Here is a 25,184-nt window from a genome sequence, read left to right as displayed (position 1 = left end):
AAGTGTCGCATCTTTATATGAACATAAGGTCAGTGAAGGTGACAGAATCAACCAATCAGAAGCTCTGGATTTAACTTTAAACTTCTCAATTCAAAGTTAATGTTCTGGACGAAGATGGAGGTTCATCGGTTTAGACGACGAGGAACGATTCAAGAAAAAACTGGTTCAGTGAAAAATATTTAGCATATCTCTGAGTGAGGCCCGTGGGCCACATACGGTCGCTCGCCTGCATTTTTGTGGCCCTTTTAAAGTATAAATATTGAAGTTATTCCACTTTAACTAAATGAATCCCATTTTAAAAATAACTAATTTATATCTTATAACATTTACATTCACTGCTTACACTGTAGCCATTAGCACTGCGGTGAGTTTTCTTTAATGACTTTAAAATTTAAATCTTTAAACAAATCTTAAAGAAATGTCTTTAAACATGTCTTGATCAAACACTTTACTGTTATTATATAAGCTTTTTTTAAAAAAAACTTTTTTTATTCTATAAAAACAGAAGTTACTTTTTTTTTTTTTCAAACATTGAAGTTGAAAAAAGCTAGTGATGTGTCGATGAAGCTTCATGAAACAGTGTCATGTTGTTCAGGGGTCAGTAGGTGGCGCCATCAGTTTAAAAAATGATGTTTCATTAGAACAGTTGTTCAAAACAAAAGAAAAATAGTGCAGAGGACGCCATCTAGTGGACTCTGAAAAAATGACACTGATTCATGAAGCTTCGTCAACACATCACTACCATCTAGTGGACTCTGAACATAATGACACTGTTTCATGAAGCTTCGTCAACACATCACTACCATCTAGTGGACTCTGAAGATAATGACACTGTTTCATGAAGCTTCACCAACACATCACTACCATCTAGTGGACTCTGAAGATAATGACACTGTTTCATGAAGCTTCGTCAACACATCACTACCATCTAGTGGACTCTGAAGATAATGACACCGTTTCATGAAGCTTCATCAACACATCACTACCATCTAGTGGACTCTGAAGATAATGACACTGTTTCATGAAGCTTCGTCAACACATCACTACCATCTAGTGGACTCTGAAGATAATGACACCGTTTCATGAAGCTTCATCAATACATCACTACCATCTAGTGGACTCTGAAGATAATGACACTGTTTCATGAAGCTTTGTCAACACATCACTACCATCTAGTGGACTCTGAACATAATGACACTGTTTCATGAAGCTTTGTCAACACATCACTACCATCTAGTGGACTCTGAAGATAATGACACTGTTTCATGAAGCTTCGTCAACACATCACTACCATCTAGTGGACTCTGAACATAATGACACTGTTTCATGAAGCTTTGTCAACACATCACTACCATCTAGTGGACTCTGAACATAATGACACTGTTTCATGAAGCTTCGTCAACACATCACTAGAAGAAGAAAAAAACTACACTTAAAAGAAAATTATCTTTCCTTCTATAGTTGCCTCAAACCTTCTACAAAATATAAAAATAATAAAGCCGTCACTGGTTCACCTGCACAGGTGTGAAGTGTGTGTTGTGTTCGCAGGTGACGGAGGAGACGAGTCGAGTCCTACAGACTCTGGGCTACATGTGCAGCTGCAGAGGAATCATCAACGTCAAGGGCAAAGGTGAACTCACGACCTTCTTCGTGCACACGGAGATGACGCGCTCGCTGTCGCAGGGAAACCTGGTGCCGTGAAGAAGAAGAAGAAAAAGAAGACGAAGAAGAAGAAGAAGGTGGGACTGAGAATCTTCTCGGGAGGAGCCGACGTTTTTCCCGCCGGGACTTGTTGTCGCATCAACCAAAGTTGTGTCACTTCTGTGAAAGTAGCATGTACAGCAGAACGATGATTCTCCCGAACACGTGAAGAACCAGGTGAGTAACGACCGTCGAATGTATCGCGAGTCGAGGCGTCGCTCGTCCTGGTTTATTTCAAATCTGTTCAAAATGACGATTGAGTTGTTATTTTCAAGGTCAAAGGACGAGCCTGAGAACAAAGTGTGTGAAAGTATTTGTTCGAACAAGAGCCAAATAAAGTCAAAACTCGACTAGAAAAAAAACATTTTAACTTAATAAAGAAAAACGGGGAAATAAACGACTGGAAAAAGTTACTTTAATATTAACAAAAACAAAAATTATATTTTCAAAAATAACAAAAAGTAAACATTATTTTTACGTTGAGTTTAATTTAATTAATTCATCAATAAATATCAGGAACAGGAGAAGAAAAATATTATTATGTAAAAATAAAGTTAAAAGAAAATTACAAAACGAAAGTAAATTAATTTTTTTTTGTAGGGATGGAAAATATTTGTTTAGTAAAGACAGAGAAATGTGGCTGTATTTGGCCCCCGGGCCACACTTTTCCTGGATCTGTTGTTATAAGTTATTTATTTTATTTTAAATCTGTCAAAAATATTAACTTAATTATTAAAAGCTAAAAATTGTTGTCCTTCAAAAATTATTTTCCTAAAACACAAAAGAAGAAAAACAGAAAAATCAATAAAAGATATTTGTTTAATTTGATCCAAAAACAAATACTAGAGCAAAAACAAATACAAATAATTTTTCTCTACAATAATAAATCCATAAATATGAGAAACGGGAAAATAAATGAGTTTGTAAGTTGCTAAAAATAAAAGTTTAATGTTCTTGAAACACAAAACTGAAGTGAATGTAACAAAGAAAAATCTTGTGGCAAAATGCATTGAATTTTATTAAAAAAAAAACGTTATCCAGTCACAATAATGCCTTTTAAACATAAAATTAAAAAACAAAATGAATCCATAAATATGAGGAACAACATGAGAAATATGCAAAATTAAAAAATATTCAGTTTAGTCAAAAATTGTTCGGAGAATTTGCCTTTGTTGTGTTATTTTCTTTGAAGATAAAAGTAATTGTTCAGAACTGAGGCCCCGATGGATTAGCAATAGCCACGTCAGGATGCTAACAGCTAACAGCTAACGGCTAAACCGCCAACTTCATCATTTTTGGAGCCAAAAGAACAAAAGTTTTCGGAGAAAATCCACCAACGTGTGGTCGAAAGTATTCTGATGACATTTGAGATGAAGGTGGAGAAACTTCTCGTGTAGATAAGTCGTTGCATGTGGATTAGATCCGGAGTCGTGTACAGGGTAACTTTTCGTGATTCATTTTGTAAAAAGCTTCATTTTTTTGGATGTTTGGACGATGCCGTTGTTTTTGTAAAAAAAACTTCATTAAAGATTTCTATGTATTTGAGTCACAGCGTCTCTGGTTCACTTGACGTCGCAGAGCAAAGCGACGCCGCGAAGGATCCAGTGTTCGGGCGCCAGCGCCGACCTCAGGTCCACGGGCGCGATGTAGTTCAGGTCCGTCCGCACCGGCTTCTTGTACACGGGGCAGGAGTAGAGCCGGGGGTCTTTGGAACCTGCGGGGGCCACAAGGACTTTAAACTCTGATCTCGGTGTGAAGTCTGAGGCCGTGGTTCTCCAGCAAGTCACGACCAAAGTAAGTTTGACTGCAACGTGTGTCAAACTATAGATATTTATCTTGAACTTTATCGAAATGTTGCTTGAAATCAACTGAATGAGTTAGAATTCCAAACAAAAAACTTTTTAAAAGTGAGTGAAAATGCGTAGAAAAGTTGAAAAACCGGAGTTGAAAAACGGGAGTTGAAAAACGGGAGTGGAAAAACGGGAGTGGAAAAACGGGAGTGGAAAAACGGGAGTGGAAAAACGGGAGTTGAAAAACGGGAGTTGAAAAACGGGAGTTGAAAAACGGGAGTTGAAAAACTGGAGTTGAAAAACTGGAGTTGAAAAACACGAGTGGAAAAACACGAGTGGAAAAACACGAGTTGAAAAACTGGAGTAGAAAAACACGAGTGGAAAAACTGGAGTGGAAAAACTGGAGTTGAAAAACTGGAGTTGAAAAACTGGAGTTGAAAAACTGGAGTTGAAAAACTGGAGTTGAAAAACTGGAGTTGAAAAACTGGAGTTGAAAAACACGAGTGGAAAAACACGAGTGGAAAAACTGGAGTTGAAAAACTGGAGTTGGAAAACTGGAGTTGGAAAACACGAGTGGAAAAACTGGAGTGGAAAAACTGGAGTGGAAAAACACGAGTTGAAAAACTGGAGTTGAAAAACACGAGTGGAAAAACTGGAGTAGAAAAACACGAGTGGAAAAACTGGAGTTGAAAAACACGAGTAGAAAAACACGAGTTGAAAAACGTGACTAAAAAAACGTGACTGAAAATGTGAGTGATGCATGAGCAAAAACATGAGTAAAAAAAGTGAGTGAAAAAGTGAGAGAACGTGAGTGAAAAGAACGTGAGTTAAAAAGTGAAAAGAACGTGAGAGAAAAAGTGAAAAGAACGTGAGTTAAAAAGTGAAAAGAACGTGAGTGAAAACATGGTCAGATCCAGGAGTAAAATGATGGTTTGATGAACTAAAGTATTTTTCAAAAATATACAATTTTAAAATGATTTAAGAAAACTCACTGCAGTGCTAATGGCTACAGTGTAAGCAGAGTAAACGTTATGACCGTTCGATGCAAGATCTGGTCCCGAATCTAAAGTCGTCTTCTCAGAAGAGCTCAGTCGTCCACGAGAGACTCCAAGAACAACCCTTGCTATCGTTTCTCAGGAGGAGGCCCTGGTGCGTACCCTGGAACTAAATGTCAAGAAATGATCTCGGAATACATTTGTCTTCTTCAACACGTGTCCAAAATCGGTCCAGGATGACGTGAATGATGAGATCATTCTTCTGTTTCCTGCTCTCTTGTGTTAATTCGTCTGCTTTTTACCCAGAACGCTGCGTCGCCGCTAATCAATTCCCCGTCAAAATAAAAAGCACTTAGTCTGCGGCAGATGGAAATGTAGCATCCGCTGTCGCGGTGCATCCAGGGAGACGAGGAGGAGGAAGGAGGGAGGAGGAGGACGAGGAGGAGGAGGTGCAGGAGGAGGAGGTGCAGGAGGAGGGAGGTGCAGGATTACAGTAAATTAGTTTTTTAAGTCGCCATATAAAAACCTGAATCCCTCCCAGAGGCTTCAAAAACTCACCGTTGTTCTCGGCAAACATCCGAATCACCGGCATCATCTCGAACAGGACCTTGGGTTTGGACTCCATGAGTCTGCAGTTGCGGCGGTCCCAGCCGGCGCCCTCCAGGTAGAGCCCGTAGACGTAGACGCCCTCGGACGGAGGGCGACTCAGGTCCTCCCTCATCCACTTGGTCACCTCGTTGCACAGGACCATGCGGTCCAGAGCCCAGCCCTTGTTGGCCCGAGTGATCTCCTGCCGAGAAGAAACACGGAGACGCTCCATCAACACGCCAGAGGACATTCATGGGAACACCTGCCGTCTCAGTCCGAGCAATTTACTCAGAACTGAAGAGCGTTTACGGGCGTCAAGAAAGACGGCAGAGAGAAAATCCGCTCAAAAGACAGAATCTTCTCACTTATTATTGAGTCCTATTATTAAAAAGTATCTTCTGGGAGGGGGGGGGGGTCTAGGGGAAGTGGAATGTCATCAGAGACCCGGGATTTAGCTTGTTTTCTAACATGAACATTTGAAAGAAACTTTTTAGACGCCACATTAACTGGACTAGTTTCATATCATTTCACTTCTTGCATCATCTTAAAATCTGGGCTCTGATTGGTTGACGCGACCACGACTTTTCATCCGATCTTTAGCTAGAAACTCGTTGAAGCTTGTGACACTTTTTTTTACACGTACATTGTGTTCGTTGTGAATTAGTTTGAAGGACGATAAATGACACAGAGATAAATAAATGTATGAATTAATATTAAAAAAGAGGCCAATTACATAAATGACTTGTTTTTATAACTGCATTTCTATTTTGTATTTTATTTATACAGAATAAAAGGTATTTAGTTATACATTTTCTTTGTTTTATTTGAACATTTAATTATTAGTTTTTTGCTCTTTCAACAACAAATATTTGATCAATCATTTTGAATAATTTCTGTTGCCATTTTGCTACATCTTACTTACAAATGTACAAATAAACAAATATACAAAAATTATATAGGTATATAATATTAAAAAAAAGAATGATTAATTTATTGATACATATACTGATGTAACTTATCGTCCTTCAAAAACGAGAAATCCCGACAACCTTGAGCTCATGTGTACAATGAACAAAAATATTGTAGGAACAACTGCTACTTGATCAAACTTGCGGTTTGTTCAAAATAGAAATACAAACTTCTAATGATGGACAATAATAATAAATGTACTTTTTCTGTCAAATCTTAAGTAACGTTTTTTATGTTGAATGTGTGCAACTTGTTTCAAAGAGTAATGGTTGGATGTAAACAAGGGTAACAACGCTAAAGGAGGAACCTAAGCTGTCGTTCCGAGGTGGAAACGCCGATCAGTGCAAGAAGGTTCTTGACAGACAGAAGCCGTGGAAGCTCTTCCCTATCGTTCGCTGGCATCAGTGATCTACAAGTGTGTGATTTGAAACGGACTCCCACAGCTGAGGCGCCGGCGGGCATCAACACGCCAGCGTGGCGGTCTCTCCCGCCTCGTGCCAGCTGGCGTCCCCTCGAGCGCCACTAAACAGCGCCGTGTACCTGCTTCATGGCTGTCAGGAAGCCCTGCGGGTTGAAGAAGCCCGTCATCCAAAAGCAGTTGGGTCTTCCTTCAAAGATCCAGGCCTGGAACTGCCGGTTCCGCTCCACCAGCTCCGTGAACCAGAACCCGAGGGTGCTGGAGGCCCACGACGCCTGATGAAGACGCAAACAAAGCGTTTCAATGGAACCTTCATTTATTCATTTCTGAGATGAAAGGAAAACATGAATCACAAGTAGGAGAGAAAGAGACAAAGAAAAACAAATGTTCTGAAAATGTTATTTAAGGGCCACGTGTAGTGAAGTGATGACGCAACATAAAGACGTTTGTTCCAATGTTTCCTGGCTCTGACCCGGAGCCTCCTCCCAGTTACCCAGAGAAACTCACCATTTAAAGTCGATTAAATTTCTGTATTTTTGGAAGATTTTTTACTTACTGACCTGGAACTGATTTTATCTGTTAAAATGTTTAAGTATGACTTTGATAATCCGCACCGCAAGGATCCAGAGTTTCACTCAAAGGCTCCCTAGTATTACTCCCTAATATTCCGTAGTACAACTTCCCAATACTTAGTAGTATTGCTGCCCGAAACTCTGTAGTATTACTCCCTGGGAGTCCGTAGTGTTACTCCCGAGACTCTGTACTATAACTCCCCCAAACTCTGTAGTTTTATTCTGCGAGGCTGCGGAGTATTACTCTGGGAGGCTCTGTAGTATTGCTTCCCAAGATTCTGTTGTATAACTCCCCGAGACTACGTAGTATTACTCTCTGAGACTCCGTAGTATTACTCTCTGAGACTCCGTAGTATTACTCCCTGAGTCTCCGTAGTATTACTCCCTGAGTCTCCGTGGTATTACTCCCCAAGACTCTGTATTCTGACAGGCTCTATAGTAAGTACGTAAGTTGTATTACTCTGCGAGGCTTTTTTTTTTTGCGTAGTATTACTCCATCTGACCCCATGTTATTACTCCCTGAGACTCATTACTATAACTCCCCAAAACTCTGTATTATTATTCTGCGAGGCTAGTATTCAGAGTATTACTCTAGGAGGGTCAGTAGCATTATTCTGGGAGTGTCAGTAGTATTACTCTCCAAGACTCTGCCTCACAGCAAAGCGTCGTAGAACTACGCTTCGAGGCTCTGTAGTATTACTCCTCTATTATCTGTAGTATTATTTCAGATGTTGTTAGGTCGAGTGGCTTCTCAGATCTACGAAGCAAACTTAAGGTGTATTTTGTTCTACAGCATCACTTATGCCTCCGGAGATGTTCCGGAGATACTGTCATTTTCTTAACTTGACAAAAAATAAAACCTAAACCACCTTCGACCCACTTTGACCTTCAAAAAAAACCAAAGATGTTCACACGTGTTACGTAGACACTAGCTCAGAGGTCAGTTCCTCCTCCCACCTTCTTCCAGCGCTGAGGGATGCGGGCGTCGTACATGCAGTCCAGGGCGTCGCGCAGGTTCTCGCTCATGATGATGGTGCCGTCGATGGCCAGCTTCAGGTCCGTCAGAGTGTTCCTCACCAGAGCGATGACTCGCTGCATCCGGTCGATCTCCTGGCGCAGGAAGATGTTCATGGGCTGAAGAGCTCCCATCTTCTGCAGGCGCTCCATCACCTGAGGAGGTTCACGAGAAGTTGAGCTCTTGTAGCGTCACCATCAGATGCTGTAGAATCCTATGGAGACGTGGGACAGAAGAGGAACATCCTCCTCTCACCATCTCACGAGTGTCACAGAAGATGAGGCACAAGATGAAAACAAGGCCTTCTGGGTGTTTGAGGTTCATATCCGTCACTCTCACGATGACTTCAGAGAAGGAGGAGGGGGATATTTATGATGCAGCCGAAGCGACGTCGGCCCCCCGGGGGCTTCGGTCTTGTGGACGATCTCTGACGCTCACTCACTTCAAACGGCACGTAATCGTCGGGAAGTTTCTCCAGCATGTCGTCAGCCAGTCGCGCCACCACCGCCTCCCTGGTCTCGCCGCCGCCCGACGAGCTGTCCTTGGGCTGGATGCTGACGATGGTGTCCAGCACGTCCTTGGCCAGTTTGCTCTGGTACGTGATGTCGGCGTTGGTGTGGAGACCAAAGACCTCCGGGGTGTCGTAGGCCGGCAGAGCCTGTGAACGAGGTTCAGGTTTTAGTGGCAAACGATCGATGTTTCCAGAGAAGATTTAACAACTTCAGTATTTTTCATTATTATCACGGTGCTTCTTCCAAAGATATTGACGTCTTTTTTATCTTTATCTGACCTTATCTTTATCTGACCTTACTCTTACTTGTCAAGTTATTATTTAACCTTCTTTCCTACTTATCATTTATTTCTTTATCATCAAATTACTTACTTATCTAATTTACTAACTTCTCAGTCCAATTATTTACCAACTTACTTTATTGTCAGTGAAATATGTATTAACTAACTTGTTGTCAATTTATTTACTGACCTACTTTCCAACTTATCAGTAAATTATTCACTAACTTGCTTCCTTACCTACCTTACCTTTACTAACCTACTTACCTATCAGTCAATTTTTTTACTAACCTTCTTACTTATCATTCAAACTATTTACTAACCTACTTACTTATTAGTCAAAATGATTTACTAACCTACTTACCATCAGTTAATCTTCTTACTAACCTAGTTACTTATCAGTCAAATTATTTACTAACCTACTTACGTACCATTCAAATTATTGACTAACCTACCTACTTATCAGTCGAAAATATGAACTAACCTACATTAGTCAGATGATTTACTAACCTACTAGATTTTAAGTCAAATTGTTTACTAACCTACTTACTTACTGGTCAAATTATTTACTAACCTACTTACTTATCAGTCGAAATACTTACTAACCGACCTATCAGTTGAAAATATTTACTAATCTACTTACTTACCAGTTCAATGACTTTAAAAATTACTTCCTAACCTACTTACCCATCTGTCAAATTACCCACCAACATACGTTCTTACTTATCACTCAAGTTATTTACCTTTCTTGTGTCAACTAACTAACCCATCTACCAACTACTTACCAACTTACTTGTTTATCAACCAATTCCTTACCAATTTACTAACTTGCTTATCAACCAACTAACCTATTTACTAAACAACTTGCTAACCTACTTTCTTGATGTCTTGCATACTTTTCTACCAAATGACTTACCTTTTCACTGACCTTACTTGTCTACCAGATTACTTAACCTACTTTCTTAACTACTAGGTTAAGTATTTACATTTTATACTCGGTAAATTAAATACTCGCTCATCCTTCATGGAAGACTAACATTGTGCCACAGCAGCTCTGAGAAGAGACGACGAGGTCACATAGATGATTCATTCACATTATTCCAAGCGTTGTGTTCTCAGAAGGGCACTGGAGAGCGACTCCTGGAGCAGGACTATCATTAATGCAGGACTATAATGGTACTGAGCTGAGGACTTCAGAGGGGCGAGCGCTGCCTTTAGCACCTACTTGTCCCGCCCGGGGGTTTTGCCGAGAAACCTGACCCGCGTGTCGCGGCGGTAAACGAATTCCGAGCTAAATAATGTAGCCGTGAAAGCATTTCCCGGAGCTACTTCCCGACGAGTTCCTGGAAGGTGACGCGGGGCTTGTCGTGGCCACTGTGATGGACCTGAAGCCACTGACCACTGAAAACCATCTAGATCCTCACTCGTGACACGGATCGGCCACATGTCCGTGGATGATTAATGATTCCACGAACAACATGTGGAAGAAGGAAGAGATGTGGTGACGGCTTGAAAGTTGTGATCTTTACAAGTGACCATATGGGAGGAAAACGGAGCAATTAAAGAAGAGAATTGAAGAAATGGGTCGAGTTAACCGATGGAAGATCTTTTCATCACTGAGAATCCACGAAGGTTTCAAGTGATATCTTTGACGAAGCAGGGAATTCGACTCCGATGTCGATGATCTCGATATCGAGTTTCTCTCGGAGATGAAGCTTCGACGATCCACGTATTGATCCTCAGAAACCTGACGACAGGTTTCCCTTCTCCATGGACCCCCTTCAGCGTGAAGTGAAACTTTTCTGGCTTGTTATGTTGATGGACTGAGGCTCTGTGGATGATGTTGTTTGCTGATGACGTAGTGATTTACAGTGACAGTGAGGAGAAGGCAGATGAAAGTCAAGACGGAATACTTGTGAATGATAGAGAGGAAAATTTGTGCCAGGAATGTGTGTGTTTTAATCCACAAAAAAAACCTTCTGAAAATGTAGTTACATTTTGTTGGTTTTCTGGAGTTCCATCTGGACTAGGAAGGATTTGAAGGATTCCTTGTCACTTGTTTAACCAAAAAAATTACTTGGGCATTAAAATGTTTTAGGGTTGCAACAAACCTTATTGAATCCTTGTAAATACACTTATTTTTTAAACAAAGAAAATGAAAATGAGTTAAATTTAAAAACTACATTCTATTGATTTTAATAAACCAAAACTACATTCTATTTTTTTTTTTCATTAGACAAATTTTCATCTTTTTGTATACATTTTTTTCAATATTTTGCTCACAAATCTACTTTTAGGTTAGGTTAAGTAGAACTTTATATCTCAGGTGGTCTCCTTCAGGAAATTGTTTTTTTTTCCAAATTATCCACAGCAAATACAGCAATTTTTCATAAAAAAAAAAAAAAAATCAAAATAAAATAAGAACAAGAACAAAGAGAAATAAAGAGAGAACAAGATGACACAATCTAAGTCTAAAGATAAAGATAAAGAACATAGATAAAAGAAAAACAACAAAGACAAAGGATACAAAGATTAACATAGAATAGAATGTCAAGATACTTTCACTCCACTCCTGCCCCCGAACTCAGAATTGTACATTTTAATAGCCCAAGGAATGAATGAGTCCCTGAGTCTATTTGTTTTGCACCTGGGTAGGAGCATTCGTGCACTCATTCTGCTTCTCTGCTCACTGATGACAGTGTTGAGTTTAAGACGAGTGAGCTAATGAGCTCCTTGACAGAGGTATGCACTGCTCAAGTGTTTTTCAATTTGCTGAAATGTTGATGATAACAATGTCGTTTTTGTTTCTAAAAATATGTGTAATAGTGCAAATATATACAGTGATATGTATGTTTTCCTCCTGGATGTCCACCAACGCAAGGACATCAAAGAGAAAAGCTGAATATTAAACACATACAGAAGCGAGATCGTGACAATTTAATTGGGTCAAAGGGGAGAATCCTGCTCTAAGGGTCTCGCTGAACAGTGACAGGGAGAGGAGACCACCACAGTGGCAGGTCCTCTAATGAGGAGCCGGACCACGACACTGGATGTCAGGAAGAAAATCAAAAGGCTGTGATTCCGAGTTCATTCATTTGAAGCCGTCGCTTGGTCACATCTGAACGGCTTCTTGTTTTTTTTTGGTGGAGAAGAATAATATTATCTTCTCCTCGTAGAAACCTTCTTCTACGAGGAGAAGATAACGGGAGATAAATGTTGCACCTGCGAAGGGTCGCCCGTGAGGTCGGGTCTGCGTTCGCGATGGTGGACGTGTTCTCCGAGGCGTGTTGGTGGTTCTGCGCTGGAGATACGGCGCAGAGGAATAAGCTCGCTAAGCCTGGCAGCAGCAGACATCCATCATAATGAAAGTAGCTTTAATGAAACCAGTGCGGGAGACGCCCAGAGCAAACACACAAACACGGTGTGTATCAACATGAGTGTGTGTCGTCTGGAGTCACGCGTGTCGGTCGGCGTGACGAGACTGTTGTTCACACTTTTTAAACATAAATCACTTTTTTTTTTTTTTTTACTTTTGTCAGCTACACTTTAAATTGAAACAACAAAACGTGTTTCTCGAGAACTTGATACAAACTACAAATTATATTTTTAAACAGAGATTATAATTGAGATATTTTCAATTATCGACTTTCACACAAAGTCCCGCTGTTTTTTAAGGTTGTGTGCTTCTGAAAATTGTAACTATTGTCAACTAGCTTTCTAACGTAATTGGAAAAACAATTTCAACCTAATGTCTCACTCCCTCTCAGTAAACTCATCCCCGCAACTATTTTGATTTAGCAAATCTGTCACTTAACTTGCAAACATGCTATAAATCATTGAAAAGCTCTTTTTTTTGATTGATTTCATTGTTCTTGGGTTTTTTATTTTTTTTAAATTGTACTGTAGGTCCAGGAGTCGCAGGCCGACTTTGTGCAGGTGAATCTGGTCTGTGTTTGGGGAGTCGAACGTAACATCTGCTGCCACAATGAAACCCTGGTTCTCTACTTAAATAATGTTTCCTCAGGGGCCACATTGTATACTGTGGTAGTTGTCAGGAGCCATAAAGCCAGAAGAGAAACGCAAAGAGACAAACGTATGGTTGAAAAACATCCAGAACATCAACAAGTAAAAAAATAACTATTGTAAAGAAAATATCATATTTACATTAGAAACTTATCTTAAGCCCCGCCCACTGAAAACAACTTTTTTTTTTAAATACAATTTTGTTTACCCTGACCACACCCCCTCTGCTGTGATTGGTCAAACAAGGAGGTTTGTCACCGTGCGTAATCAATCCCTGAAGTCTCCACCTCCAAGGGCCTCGTTGTATAAACAAAGCTGTGCATGATGGATGGATGGATGGATATATTGATACATAGATAGATAATTGACTCCGCTCTCTTAACCTCTCGTTCGCTGAGATTTCAGACGGGGGAGAACTTTATAAAGTAATAACTTTAAAAGATGCTAGTTATTCCGAAGATTTGGGTTTTCACATGAGTTGCTCTTTAAATATATATATATATTTTTAAATGGAACGAAAAAGTAATTATACATAAATGCAGATATAAGTTCCAAAATATGAAATGTTTTTATATGTTAAATTACTTGGTTAACTTGTTTGAGAGTTGTTTTTTGTGGGGAGTCATTTCGAAAATGTTAAGTAAAAGAGTAACATTATCCATCAGAGACTCAGAATAGTGTTGTTATTTTCCTTCAATTATATAAAATAAAATGTCAATATATAAATCATTATCTCTTGCTGTCAGAAACATTTTCTTCAAGAACCAGTTCTACTACATCATGTGGGCCTGGTAAATACAGTGACACTTCACGCAGGCCCAGATAAAACCCTAAAAAACGGTGAAGAACCTTCTTAGCTCACCTGGATGTACGAGAGATACTGGTCCACGGAGCTGCACTCGGGGATGGAGTATCCTTTAAAGAAGTTGAAGTTTTGGGCGAACATTTCCTCGCTGAACCAAACTTTAGCGAAAGTGTTGAGGAGACGTTTGTCGTAGTCGTCGGTCACACGACCGCCGTACTGGATCTCCCCGATCATGTACCTCACGGTGCTCCAGGAGACGCCCTAGGAAACAGTCGCAGTGTCGGGACCGAAGTCGATGGAGCGCACGTTCACGGGGGGTCTCACCTTTTTGATGTCGATGTCGTCCAAATGGTTCTGGACGAACTGGACCGTGGCGTTGTAGTCGGCCTGGTTGAACTCGTAGGGGATGTTCCACCCCAGGGGTCCGTACTTCCTCCTCTCCTGCACGGTGCTGTGAAGGAACGCCACCGCGTACAACATGGGCTTCCACTGCGTCATGCTGAAGACGTCCAGGAGGTCCTGGTTGATGCCTTGGAAAAAGAAGTTGACGGAATTTAACATTGAAGGTAATGTAGGCTTTTTTTTACACAATTTTTAAAAATGCTTTAACACAAAAAGAAAATGAGCATCAACAAAGATCCTTTCAAGCTGCTGTATGATTGATTGGATGCTGATATGTCAATCAAACCTCCCGCTTGCTCGCGTACATATAGGGTTATTTTAAAAGATTTCCACGACAAGAGATTTTAAAATCATGTAAGTAAGTAAATAAGGGTCACAAAGCACTTGCACTATCAAAAGCAATACACATTTTAAAAATACATACAAATGTGAGTTCTTCTACTAGAGCAGGTCAGAATTCCCAGAGTTTTAGAAATCATGGCCTCTTACTATAGTCTTTAATAAGAGATTATTTCATGAGAAAAACAACATGAGACCCAACAACAAAATGTATTAAAAAAAATACATTACAAACTGTTATTTATAAAAAGAAAAACTTGGTCAAAAAATGTTTACTTTGCTTGAAACAAAAGATTAGTTTGCCCAAAATGCTCGTTCTTGATCGGAATGACACATGTGCTATTATACAAAATACCAAAAATAATATTTTAGAATATTTATCTTTATTATTATTTTAATTTGTTTTTTTAATTTTAGGATTATATTCAGGCTTTTTTTCTGTTATTGTTGCTTGATGGGCCCCCACAAAATACAGTGTGTAAAATGTGGCCCCAACACTGATCTATACGGTCCATATATCAGAAAAATTTGATCAGTTTCTCATTGTTATTTTTGCATGTTTTTTCCCTTGTTCAATTTGATATGATTCTTCCTAAAGTAAAATCAGGCGTTTTATAGATGAATCTTCTGGACAAAAGCATTAGAATTAGATTAATTTTTCCAATTCCTTTTACTTCCACGTGTGACATCTGTTCCTCTCTCGTGTCATTTAAAAATGATTCCATAAAAAAACCTAGAGTATTGTGGGGCTTCAGAAGAGAGACGTTCTTAGATGATCTTCAAAACATCTGCACCTGACGCTTGCATGATAATAAAGCTCGGGTCGATGTCTTGGGTAACATCACGCCGGCTCTAATGGGACATTGATTGGGCTCAGGACGAGAGGATCATTATTCTGCAGCACAAACCACATCAGCTTCATCAGACTCCCACCTCCGTAGGTCCTCTTAAGTCCCGCCTTCAGGCCCTGCGGCGGTTCGCTGGTGAACTTGATTGACATCTGCAGGAGGGTGATGGGGAACTGCCGGTGGACCTCCGTGGTCATCCACAGGCGGAAGCTGTCGTGGACGAACTCGGCCTCGGTGACTGTGTCCATGAGCTCCGACATGAAGTCCAGGCCGAGGTGGCAGTTCTGCAGGAGAGCCCAGCCGCCCTGGAGACCACGAGAACGTACAAAACGTGAAACCATTTCCTTTTTTTCTTTTGCCCAAAGACCTCCAGCCTCACGTTGGCCATGTTGTGCTGCAGAAGTTTGCAGGCGTGGACTTCCTGTCCTTGTCCCATGGAGATGTATCGGGTCTCGATCTTCAGCCGCTTCCCCAGAGCGATGATGGAGTCGGTCGGATCGGAACCCATGGACAGGAAACAGATGAGGGGCGTCCGTGGATCCGACTCCTCCCAGGTTTTTTCCAGGTCCAGGATGACGCCCTCGGCGTACTTCTCCCCCATCGAGTCCATGATGTATTTACGGGCCTTGAGAAGAAGGGACATGGAGGTAAAGAAACTCTGCGTGAACTTAAGAATTTAGACAAGAATCTCTTAACCCTTCATTAGTGATTGTCGATATTTTCAGAAACTCCATCATCTAAAAGCAGAGAAACAGAACTTTGTTCCTATTTATAACATTAACCTAAACATAGAGACGATTCACCTGCACAGCATCAAGATCTACGCAGGATTCAATAATTCAATGATCAAAATAAAAAAATAGAAAATAGAACTCTAGTAGAAAGACTTTCCTGTGACACACATTGTCAGTGTCAACATTTCATTCACATAAATTTATCATCTCAGTTTGATTATTCGTGTCTAGAAGTTTTTTCAATATTTTATTTATTATTTTCATAGTTTATTAATGGTTTTTATTTCAATTAAATGTGTGTCAAATAAAAAAGAAAATTGAATAATTATTATTTACAATTAACATGCAACGTTAAATATTCACAGGGCTTCTTCATTTTTGTGTTGCATTTAAACATCCAACCACTAGATGGCAGCAGTCATTACTTCCTCCGCAGCTAAAGGACAAATAAAATCCCCCAAGATCTCGGCAGTGACTGAGGACAAGAGGATACAGTCAACTCGATGCGCTTGTTGCAGGTATTTTTTTCTCTCATTTACATCATTTAATAGGGGTTTGAAAAACTACTGATCGTTATGACTGAGAATGAGAGGATACATTCAACCCGAGCAGCTTTTAAAGTTAATGTTTGGTCATATTTTGGTTTCAAAACTAATGAAATCAGTTACGACTTCATCAAGAGTCATGTGGTCTGTAAATTCTGCAACACCAGTGTCAAGTACTCGACAATACTACAAATATATCCTTGTTACTACACTATCACAATATATGGTATCACCATAATTTGTAAATATACACCCCTAGTATTTCCCCCACTTTAAATGTTATTACACAGTCAAGGACTCTGTAATACTTGCAAATGTAGTTTATCTTGACCAAAAAGGAAAATATCTCATATCATTATTTAACAGTCTTATCAAATCAAATCCAGCCCAGCTGTGTCGACCTGCAGCAGTTACAGGTTTTAAAACATGACCATATCTTCACTGGTCGCGGCGGCCTCTCACCTGGGCGATGGTTCTGTCGGGGCACCAGCACCGGATGAGCAGCAGTCGCCTGAAACAGTCCAGAGCCTGGTCGTAGGAGTTGGGAAGCACTTCCTCCTCCGGCGCCGCTTTATCGAACCACAGCTTCCACGGCTTCTCGTTACGGCTTATCTTAAACACACGCGTGAGAAACAGAACATCAGAGTCGACACCACATTGAGGAACGACGGCTAAAAACAACGTCAAAGGGAAGAGACGACAACATCGTATTCACCCCCGTGTCTCTGATTCACCGGCGCCAGGTATCGAGCCGGGCCGACGGAAACTCTCCCCGGAGCAAGAAAGAATCGATGAAAACACGTTGAGCTTCCCAGAACAAAAATAAAACAAAACGCACTCTTGCCTCTTATGCTAATATCCCGCCTCATGAAAACCGTCGCTAATCACCGTGTTCACATGTACGCGGGCGAGTCGACGCTTTAGCTAATGAATCAGGTCGAGGCAGGAAATCGGAGAAAAACCCAGCAGGGATGCAGCGGATGATCACAGGTGACGTGTTTCTGTGTTTCAAAGCTTTGAAGTTTGAAGATGGATGTTTGGTTTAATATCTGTTACTTCTTTAGTTTCCATCTCTGGCTCCACAACGTGATGAAAAACTCACAACGCAAGATTAGTCGAAGAAATCTGTTGGGATGCTTCCTGACCCCTGAGGGACACCTTTTTTCACTATGTGACCAGATTAAGTCGATAAGGAAGTGTTTAGAAGGTTAAGATGCACAGAAAAAATGCTCTATGACTGATCAAGAATTATTTTTGGTAACTTTTTTTGTAAAGGACTAGGTTTCCAATTTGATGATGGTAAAAATCACGAAAACTTGACTTGATATTGTTAGAAAACTTGAAAAATAAATACAATAGAAAAAAGTAATACAAATCGTAATTGAGCTTAACTATTGAATGTAACTTTAATTCATAAAAGATTAAATAAACAGGAATTAAAATCCAAATTCCAATGGCTATTTTGAATTTTAAAGATGTATTTAACAAAAATATCAAAAATATCTTATATGTTTATATTGTACTTTTATCTAGAGGCTATATTTAATTCACAATTTAAAAAAAATGTTTTGTTCACTCTAACCTATTCAGGGCAAAGATAAAACTGCTGCCCTGGTATGAGGTCACGAGTTAAGAGTGAATTCAGATTTTTATGTCATGTTTAAATCTTAGGTTTCTGGAATTTTGAGATACTTTCCCAGAAATCTTTTCACATAACCACCTCATATAAAAGAACAAATGTGTTCTTTCATTTGTTTCGTACTTTATAAGAATATACCAATAAACGTATATATTTTTCAACGATAGTCTGTTCAATGTGTGTCTTTGTTTTTAATGATTCCAAAATGGACTGCCGATGTTTTTCTCAGCGATCGTTCGTCCTCTAGTACCTGATCCAGGATATCGGAAAACTGCCGCAGCTTGCTGAGCTCCACCAGGTTCAGCCAAGTCATGTCCAGGATCCATTTGGCTGGTTTCTGTGGACACGCCTTCAGGTCCAAGGAAGCTCCTCCTGAGTGACACAGTTCAACGTCAACACTTCGTATCTAATCGTACGATGAATGTGAGTTTCATTTATTTGTCTCCAGGCAGTAGAACATTCTTCAGGAGTGCATAGACCTCTGCCAAGCAGCTCTTCTTTTTTTTTTTACCCCTAATTATCTTCAATTCATTTTGCACAAGAGCAGCTTCTTCTGCGCCACATAGAGTGACAGATCTTTAAAAGATTTGTGGATCCAGATGTTAATTTGGAGCAGAAATGTAATGATTTTTCTTATGATATCTTTAAAATGTCATTGAAAAAAATGAAAAACATCTTTGGCAGAGGTAATAAAATGAAGGTTACCATCTTAAGTTTAAACAAAAGTTGTCACATGACCAAGCTACCTTTGATGAGCGTGAGGAACTCCTGGTGTTTGACTTTGTTGTTCTGCATGTCGATCTTCAGCGTCAGCAGCAGCGTGAAGAGGAACTTGTGCTCCTCGTAAAGGCCTCGGACCGCGTACTTGAACACCTCAAAGGTCATGACCTCTATGATGTTGGCAATTCGTTTGCTGGTGACCGGGGTCTTCGTGGACCTGATTGAGACAACAACAAAAAACATCTATTTCGAACCCATATTAATCAATATTAATATGAATTGATTTAAGTAAGTACGATTTTTTTTTATAAATTCCCTTTTTAGCATTTGAATCATAATCCATAGCAGCAATTATCTCGTCTAACAGAAGTGAAGAAAAGTCGTTTTACCTCATGCTTATTTATCACTACAGAACAAGATGTTACCTTCACGTCATTTTTAGATCCAGATGGTGATTTTACTACTTACGTCATTGAAATTGATTACATATATTAATATTGAAACCTATCTAACAACCTCCTTGGCAGAGGTAATTAATGCAAGTTTCATCAGAATATTGAAAGGTTGAACGTAACATTTCATGTTAAACTGATTTTTTTTTATATACTTAAGTTTATATATATATATATATATATATATATATATATTATAATATATTCTTAATTAAAATGAAATTGACTGATGGATTTTTTTAATAGAATAATTGACTTTAAAAAAAATCAAATATTTTCTCAATGCATTTCTTTTTTCATATAGTTTAATATTCTAATTCCAATTGTTTAATTATGTTCTTAATTCAACATTTTTCAATTTGTAGCCTTTTAAATTTAATATTTAAGCATAATGTCTCGTGATTGGTCGATTGCTCGGTATTATTTTGAATTTCACGGGATTTATTGCGAGAGAGATTACTTTGTTCATTGGATGTTTAACAACGCAGTTGTCTTCGCGAAATTATTATTTGCAATGACTTTTTCTCGCCATTTTCATCGGCAACATTCACGAGTTATCCCTTATCTTCCCCTCCTTCGCTCGTCAGTTACTTAAAGGTTGATTAGGTCACTGATTGGGTCGACCCTGATTGAAAGCTCCAGCTAAACCTACTCTAATTGATTGATTGATTGATTGATTGATCGATTGATGACTCAATAATGAATAAAGAGAAAAAGACGATGACAGCGTCGAGGCAGGAGGGGTGAGTGAAGTACCTGGCCAGGGAGAGGTCAAACAGACCCAGGAACTGTCTGAGCGAGGTCTGGTACATGACGTTGACCATGCTCATCTCTGTGATCAGGAAGTACAGAATACTGCCCCTTGTGGCCACTGAGAAAAACGAGAAGACGTTAATAAAACCCTTGAGATTCCACGTCGTTGGTCTCCACGACTCACCGGGTCGATACTCCTCCCGGGCCGTGTTGATTTGGACCTCGGTCTCGGCCGCGATGTGCAGCTTCTGGGAGACTTCTTCTGCCGTACACTTGGCGTTGCTGAGCACGACGATGAGGCTCTCGTCCTCCACCAGAGACCCCTGAACACACCAGTCCTTCATGAGTCCTGCTGACCTGATGCATGTTTGTGATTCTACACTCGCCTGCGTGCTGGTGAGTCGGTACAGAAGGTTGTCTTCCAGCTCCTTCATCTTCCTCTTGTTCATGGTCACGTCCTCCAGGAGGTCCGTCCTCTCCTTCTCCAGCTCCTGGTGATAAACATGTTCAAACCATGAAGGATCATCAGATGTTCTCATGTGGAAGGAAATCGGTGAAATCAGATGGTTGAATATTGTTTGTAATTATCATATAATTTTTTTCTTAATAGAGTTTATTTTTAATTAATTTAATTTTTTTAAGCATTTTAACAAAATAGTTTTTATATTAAAAGGTTACATTTGTTTATATTGAATAATTGAATTGAATAATTTTGTATTGAAAGGTTAAATTTGTTTTGTTTTTAATAACAATCTATATATTTTTTTACTCATAGAGTTTATTGTTTGAATTCCTATTATTCAAAAATGAAATGTCTAAATTCTATATTTTTGGTCTTTAAAATTAAATATAAAAATGTTGGTATGACAGACAATACCAAGAGTTTTAGTAGAAAAATGTTATATTGGGTTTAAAATAACAAATTAATTTTGTTTAATAAATAAAAAAATAATAACATTAGATTTCCAAAATATGTCAATTCATTACAATCATCACAATTTATATTGAATTTTTAAAGAATATAAATTAAAAAATATAACATTTAGAAAAAATATCAGAATTATAATATCAAACTTTATGTGTAAAAATGATCATTCATTTTGAGAATATTCCTTTTTTATTATAATTAATAAATAAATGATTCAGTGAAAACTAACACAGCCTTCTAGTATATAAATTATTACATAAAATAACATTTTAATGAAGAAATTCTAGTTTTAAATGTCCATATTCTTTTCCACTGAATGTTCCTCCTAATACTTCAAGATAAGACACACTATCAGGGAGTAATAATGTCCGTGAGGATGAGCCGAAGCATGAAGACCTTCTCCAAACACATCTGCATTGTGTGAGATTGTGCTGCGAGAGACGAAAGCTCTTTGTTTGAACGCCTTCATTGTTTAAACTCCATCCTCAGCTGCTTTAAAAGAGTCGAAAAAAAAAAAAAAAACGCTTCCTGACCCGTTTCTCCGTGAGGATGACTCGGCCCAGCAGCTGGTCCTCCAGGCCCCTCATGGTGACCGTGAAGTCGATGATGGAGGTGCGGGCGCTGATCTCGGGGGTGTAGGACGGGTTGGGCAGTTTGGTGGTGACGTACAACCTGAAGCCCTTCATCACCTCCACCTCCTTGTCGCCAATTTTCACCTGGAAAAAAAAAAAAAAAAAAAGGTGGTAAACGACCTTTAATTCCCGGACCTGGAATGAAGGGAAGGAATCTGTTGCTTCAGATGTTTCCTCACGTGTGCGAGTCAACGTTTAATTACCGACGGCAGTAGAACTTCTAATTAACCAGCAAGATATTCCCCCCCGAAGCAGGAGCTGCAGACACCTTCCCTCCGCGCAGCAGGATATTAATAGACATTAACACTTTTCTTGAGACGCCTCTAATCTGGTCCCTCATTAGACCACAAGACTCCAGAGTTCCCTGAACACGGAACGTTCGCTCGCCTCCAGGATGTGACGCGTTTGCTTGTTGATTCCATATGTTTGTGTGGGTTTTATTGCACCTTCATCATCGCAACCAACACAAGAATATCAATTTCATTTTACATGTAGTTTGATCTTATAATTCCAATAACTCATGAAATTAAAAAATTAATTCAATATTTCATTCGTAGCCTTTTGAATTAAATATTTTCTGGTGCTACTATTATACTGACTTTTTTTTTAATATTGAGTTAAAAAGGCTACAACCTGAAAAATATTCTATTTGGGAAGTGTATTTATTTAATATTAAGTATTAATATTAATATATTAATTAAGTATGTATTTATTTAACTATTGGAATAAGATTATCAAACTGTGGGGGGAAAAAAATCCTTTTAAGAAATGTTTGTTTTTAATTATTCTAAAACAATTAAGCAAGTTATTACATTTTTATTTTTATTTTTTTTAATAAAAACAAATGCAACCATTCAATATACAAATGATATTATTATATTATTAAAGAAAAATATGACGATTAAAAAAAACTAAATTAATTTCAATTTAAAAAAATTACAACAAAGTTTGAACATTTGAAATGTTAAATTCATCCATTAAATTAAATGTTGGATTTTTCACTGCTTTGTTTTTTGGTTTGTTTTTTTTCCCAAAGGTAATAAATTTGCATCTTTATTCTCCAATTTAATTTGATAGTTTAATGTTTTTTAGATTTGGTATTTAATTAAAGGTTTAAAGTAACAATTTACATTTTATCACGTAACTGTAATTGAGTCGTTTTTACTTTAAGTAGATCTTAGAAATTGCAGTTTAACTTTAGGTCATAAATATATATATTTTATATCTTATAAGTCTTATAATGATTGACCGAGGACTGAGTCTATATATTATTTTAAATGGCAAAAAAGTGTAGGATAAAAAAAACGTGAAATGTTTGCTTAACAAAACAAAAAAAACGTTTGTAACTCTGAGAAAAAATCCTGCTTTAGCAGAATATTTTCGTACTTTTCAGTTCAAACTATATTTTTTCATTATAAAAACACCAAATTTCCTGTAAATTGTCTGTACATTTCTGTCAATTAGTTCATAGTCTAATTGAAAAGAAAAGTTTTCAAATATTTCACGTTATATTTTCACAGGAAGTAAATGACTTTATGGCAAAATGTCAAAATTTCAAAAGTGTCAATTATATGTTTAAATTTAAACCTTTGTTCAGGAAACTTTCCATTAGTGTCGACAGAGAAAATCACTACAATTATCTTTCAAGGTCATTTTCTCAGCCTAAAATGTAGCACTTATGTCGACTGCTGTTGCAAAAGTTATTCAAACGCATTTGCAACAGTCGGTTGTCACGGCAACACGCCCGTGACCGTACCTTGTGAGTGGAGCCGGTCTTGATGAAGTTCTTCTCCAGGACGTTGTCCAAGGCGGGGTCCAGCTCCTCCCCCACGTCCTCGATCAGTAGAGGGCGCCCCAGAGAGAGGCTGTCCTCCAGGTGCGTCTTGAAGTACTTGTGGTTCAGAGACGTGATCTGAGGGAGACGTGTTTGTGTTTGTGGTCGCATTGATTTCAGTTTGACACAGTTTTTCTTCTTTCTTTCTTTTCTTCTTAACACTAGCGGTGTGTATTGTCAAGATCTGGCGATACAGGGCAACAACACTATATATAGTGATAATGTAGTAAAAAGGATATACAGTATGTGTAGTATTGTCGAGTATTTGACTCTGGTGTTGCAAATTTACAGACCACATGACTCTTGATGAAGTCGTAACTGCTTTCATTTGTTTTTTAAACTAAAATATGTGTTCAAACATCAGCTTTAAGAGAAGCTGGAGTCGACTGTATCCTCTTGTTCTCAGTAATCGCCGGAGCATTTGTAGTATTGTCGAGTACTTGACTCTGGCATTATAGAATTTACAGACCACATGACTCTTGACGAAGTCGTAACTTTTCATTTGTTTTGAAACCAAAATTTTCTCGAAACGTCAGCTTTAAAAGCTGCTGCAGTCGACTGTATCCTCTAGTCCTCAGTCATCGCCGGGATCTTTGTAGTATTGTCGAGTACCTGACTCTGGTGTTGGAGAATTTACAGACCACATGACGAGGTCGTAACTTATTTAATTGTTTTAAAACCGAAATATGTCCAAACATCAGCTTTTGAAAGTTGCTGGAGTCGACTGTATCCTCTCGTCCTCAGTCAGGATTGCGTAGGATTTGATTCTTCTTTTAGCTGTGGTGGACGTTATGACTGCTGCCATCTAGCGGCCGGAAGTTAAATTGCATTACGGTATTTATACGATATCATGAATTTTTTTCCGATATTCAAGTGTATCGTTTATTTTCTTAAATCTCTATCAAATACATCTGACTACAATTTTTAAGCCATTTTAACTTCTTTTAATTTCTTGTTTTTTGGACTGTGTAACATTATGTCCTAAAATTTGTATCATTTTTTGGCGTCATATTCCTTCTTAAGTCGAGTGTTTAATAAGATAGCATCAATGCTATTGGCATCAATTCTATTAGCATCAATGCTATTAGCATCAATTCTATTAGCATCAATGCTATTGGCATCAATGCTATTAGCATCAATGCTATTGTCATCAATTATATTAGCATCAATGCTATTGGCATCAATGCTATTGGCATCAATGCTATTGGCATCAATTATATTAGCATCAATGCTATTAGCATCAATGCTATTGGCATCAATGCTATTGGCACCAATGCTATTGGCATCAATTCTATTAGCATCAATGCTATTAGCATCAATTCTATTAGCGCTCTACCTCAAAGGGAGGCTGAGATCTTTAAGTGACCAGGGTCACAAACTACTACACTTTTATTGAGCGCTGTCTTTTGTAGGTTTTTTTTTTTTTTTTTAACTCTTTGTTTAATTTTGGAGGATATTTCAAGTTCGTGAAACATTTTTGAAAAGTTTACTTTCCTGCTGTTCTAAAGTTCAATCCCATCCTTCTGATGTCACTTCCTGTTCCTCACTGGTTACCTGAAGGTCGTTCTTGGCCTCCTTGTTCTTGATCCAGATCTTGCCCTGAGTCTGGGGGTCCACCAGCAGAGGGAAGCGAGCGCCCTTCGTGACGATGATGCCGTTCTGGATGGACAGGTCGTCGTTGGGAAGTCCCTGT

At 38.8% G+C, this 25,184-nt stretch overlaps 2 protein-coding genes across 2 annotated transcripts in view; one reads left to right on the top strand and one right to left on the bottom strand.

Moving 5' to 3' along the window:
- The window catches only part of adcy2a (adenylate cyclase 2a), a 65,483-nt gene extending 62,237 nt beyond the window's left edge, over positions 1-3,246 (top strand). Inside the window, exon 25 of the mRNA XM_087813278.1 lies at positions 1,549-3,246. Within this exon, the coding sequence (XP_087669404.1) occupies positions 1,549-1,701 (153 nt within the window). The 3' untranslated portion in view covers positions 1,702-3,246. The remainder of the gene's footprint in view (positions 1-1,548) is intronic.
- Positions 3,247-3,258: 12 nt separating this feature from the next.
- The window catches only part of dnah5 (dynein, axonemal, heavy chain 5), an 82,375-nt gene continuing 60,449 nt past the window's right edge, over positions 3,259-25,184 (bottom strand). Inside the window, exons 67-84 of the mRNA XM_087813279.1 lie at positions 25,046-25,180; positions 23,414-23,569; positions 21,559-21,741; positions 20,484-20,588; positions 20,282-20,420; positions 20,101-20,215; positions 18,919-19,109; positions 18,423-18,544; positions 16,996-17,145; positions 15,634-15,879; positions 15,340-15,559; positions 13,990-14,195; positions 13,723-13,926; positions 8,491-8,706; positions 7,991-8,203; positions 6,584-6,736; positions 5,045-5,276; positions 3,259-3,415 (exon numbers count right to left, since the gene is read on the bottom strand). Coding sequence (XP_087669405.1) covers positions 3,264-3,415; positions 5,045-5,276; positions 6,584-6,736; positions 7,991-8,203; positions 8,491-8,706; positions 13,723-13,926; positions 13,990-14,195; positions 15,340-15,559; positions 15,634-15,879; positions 16,996-17,145; positions 18,423-18,544; positions 18,919-19,109; positions 20,101-20,215; positions 20,282-20,420; positions 20,484-20,588; positions 21,559-21,741; positions 23,414-23,569; positions 25,046-25,180 — 3,138 coding nt within the window. The 3' untranslated portion in view covers positions 3,259-3,263. The remainder of the gene's footprint in view (positions 3,416-5,044; positions 5,277-6,583; positions 6,737-7,990; positions 8,204-8,490; positions 8,707-13,722; positions 13,927-13,989; positions 14,196-15,339; positions 15,560-15,633; positions 15,880-16,995; positions 17,146-18,422; positions 18,545-18,918; positions 19,110-20,100; positions 20,216-20,281; positions 20,421-20,483; positions 20,589-21,558; positions 21,742-23,413; positions 23,570-25,045; positions 25,181-25,184) is intronic.

Source organism: Callionymus lyra, chromosome 17 (genome assembly GCF_982586985.1).
Source record: "Callionymus lyra chromosome 17, fCalLyr1.hap1.1, whole genome shotgun sequence".
NCBI lineage: Eukaryota > Metazoa > Chordata > Actinopteri > Syngnathiformes > Callionymidae > Callionymus > Callionymus lyra.
The sequence above is the reverse complement of the archived record's forward strand: the minus strand, read 5'-3'. Positions and strand labels throughout refer to the sequence as shown.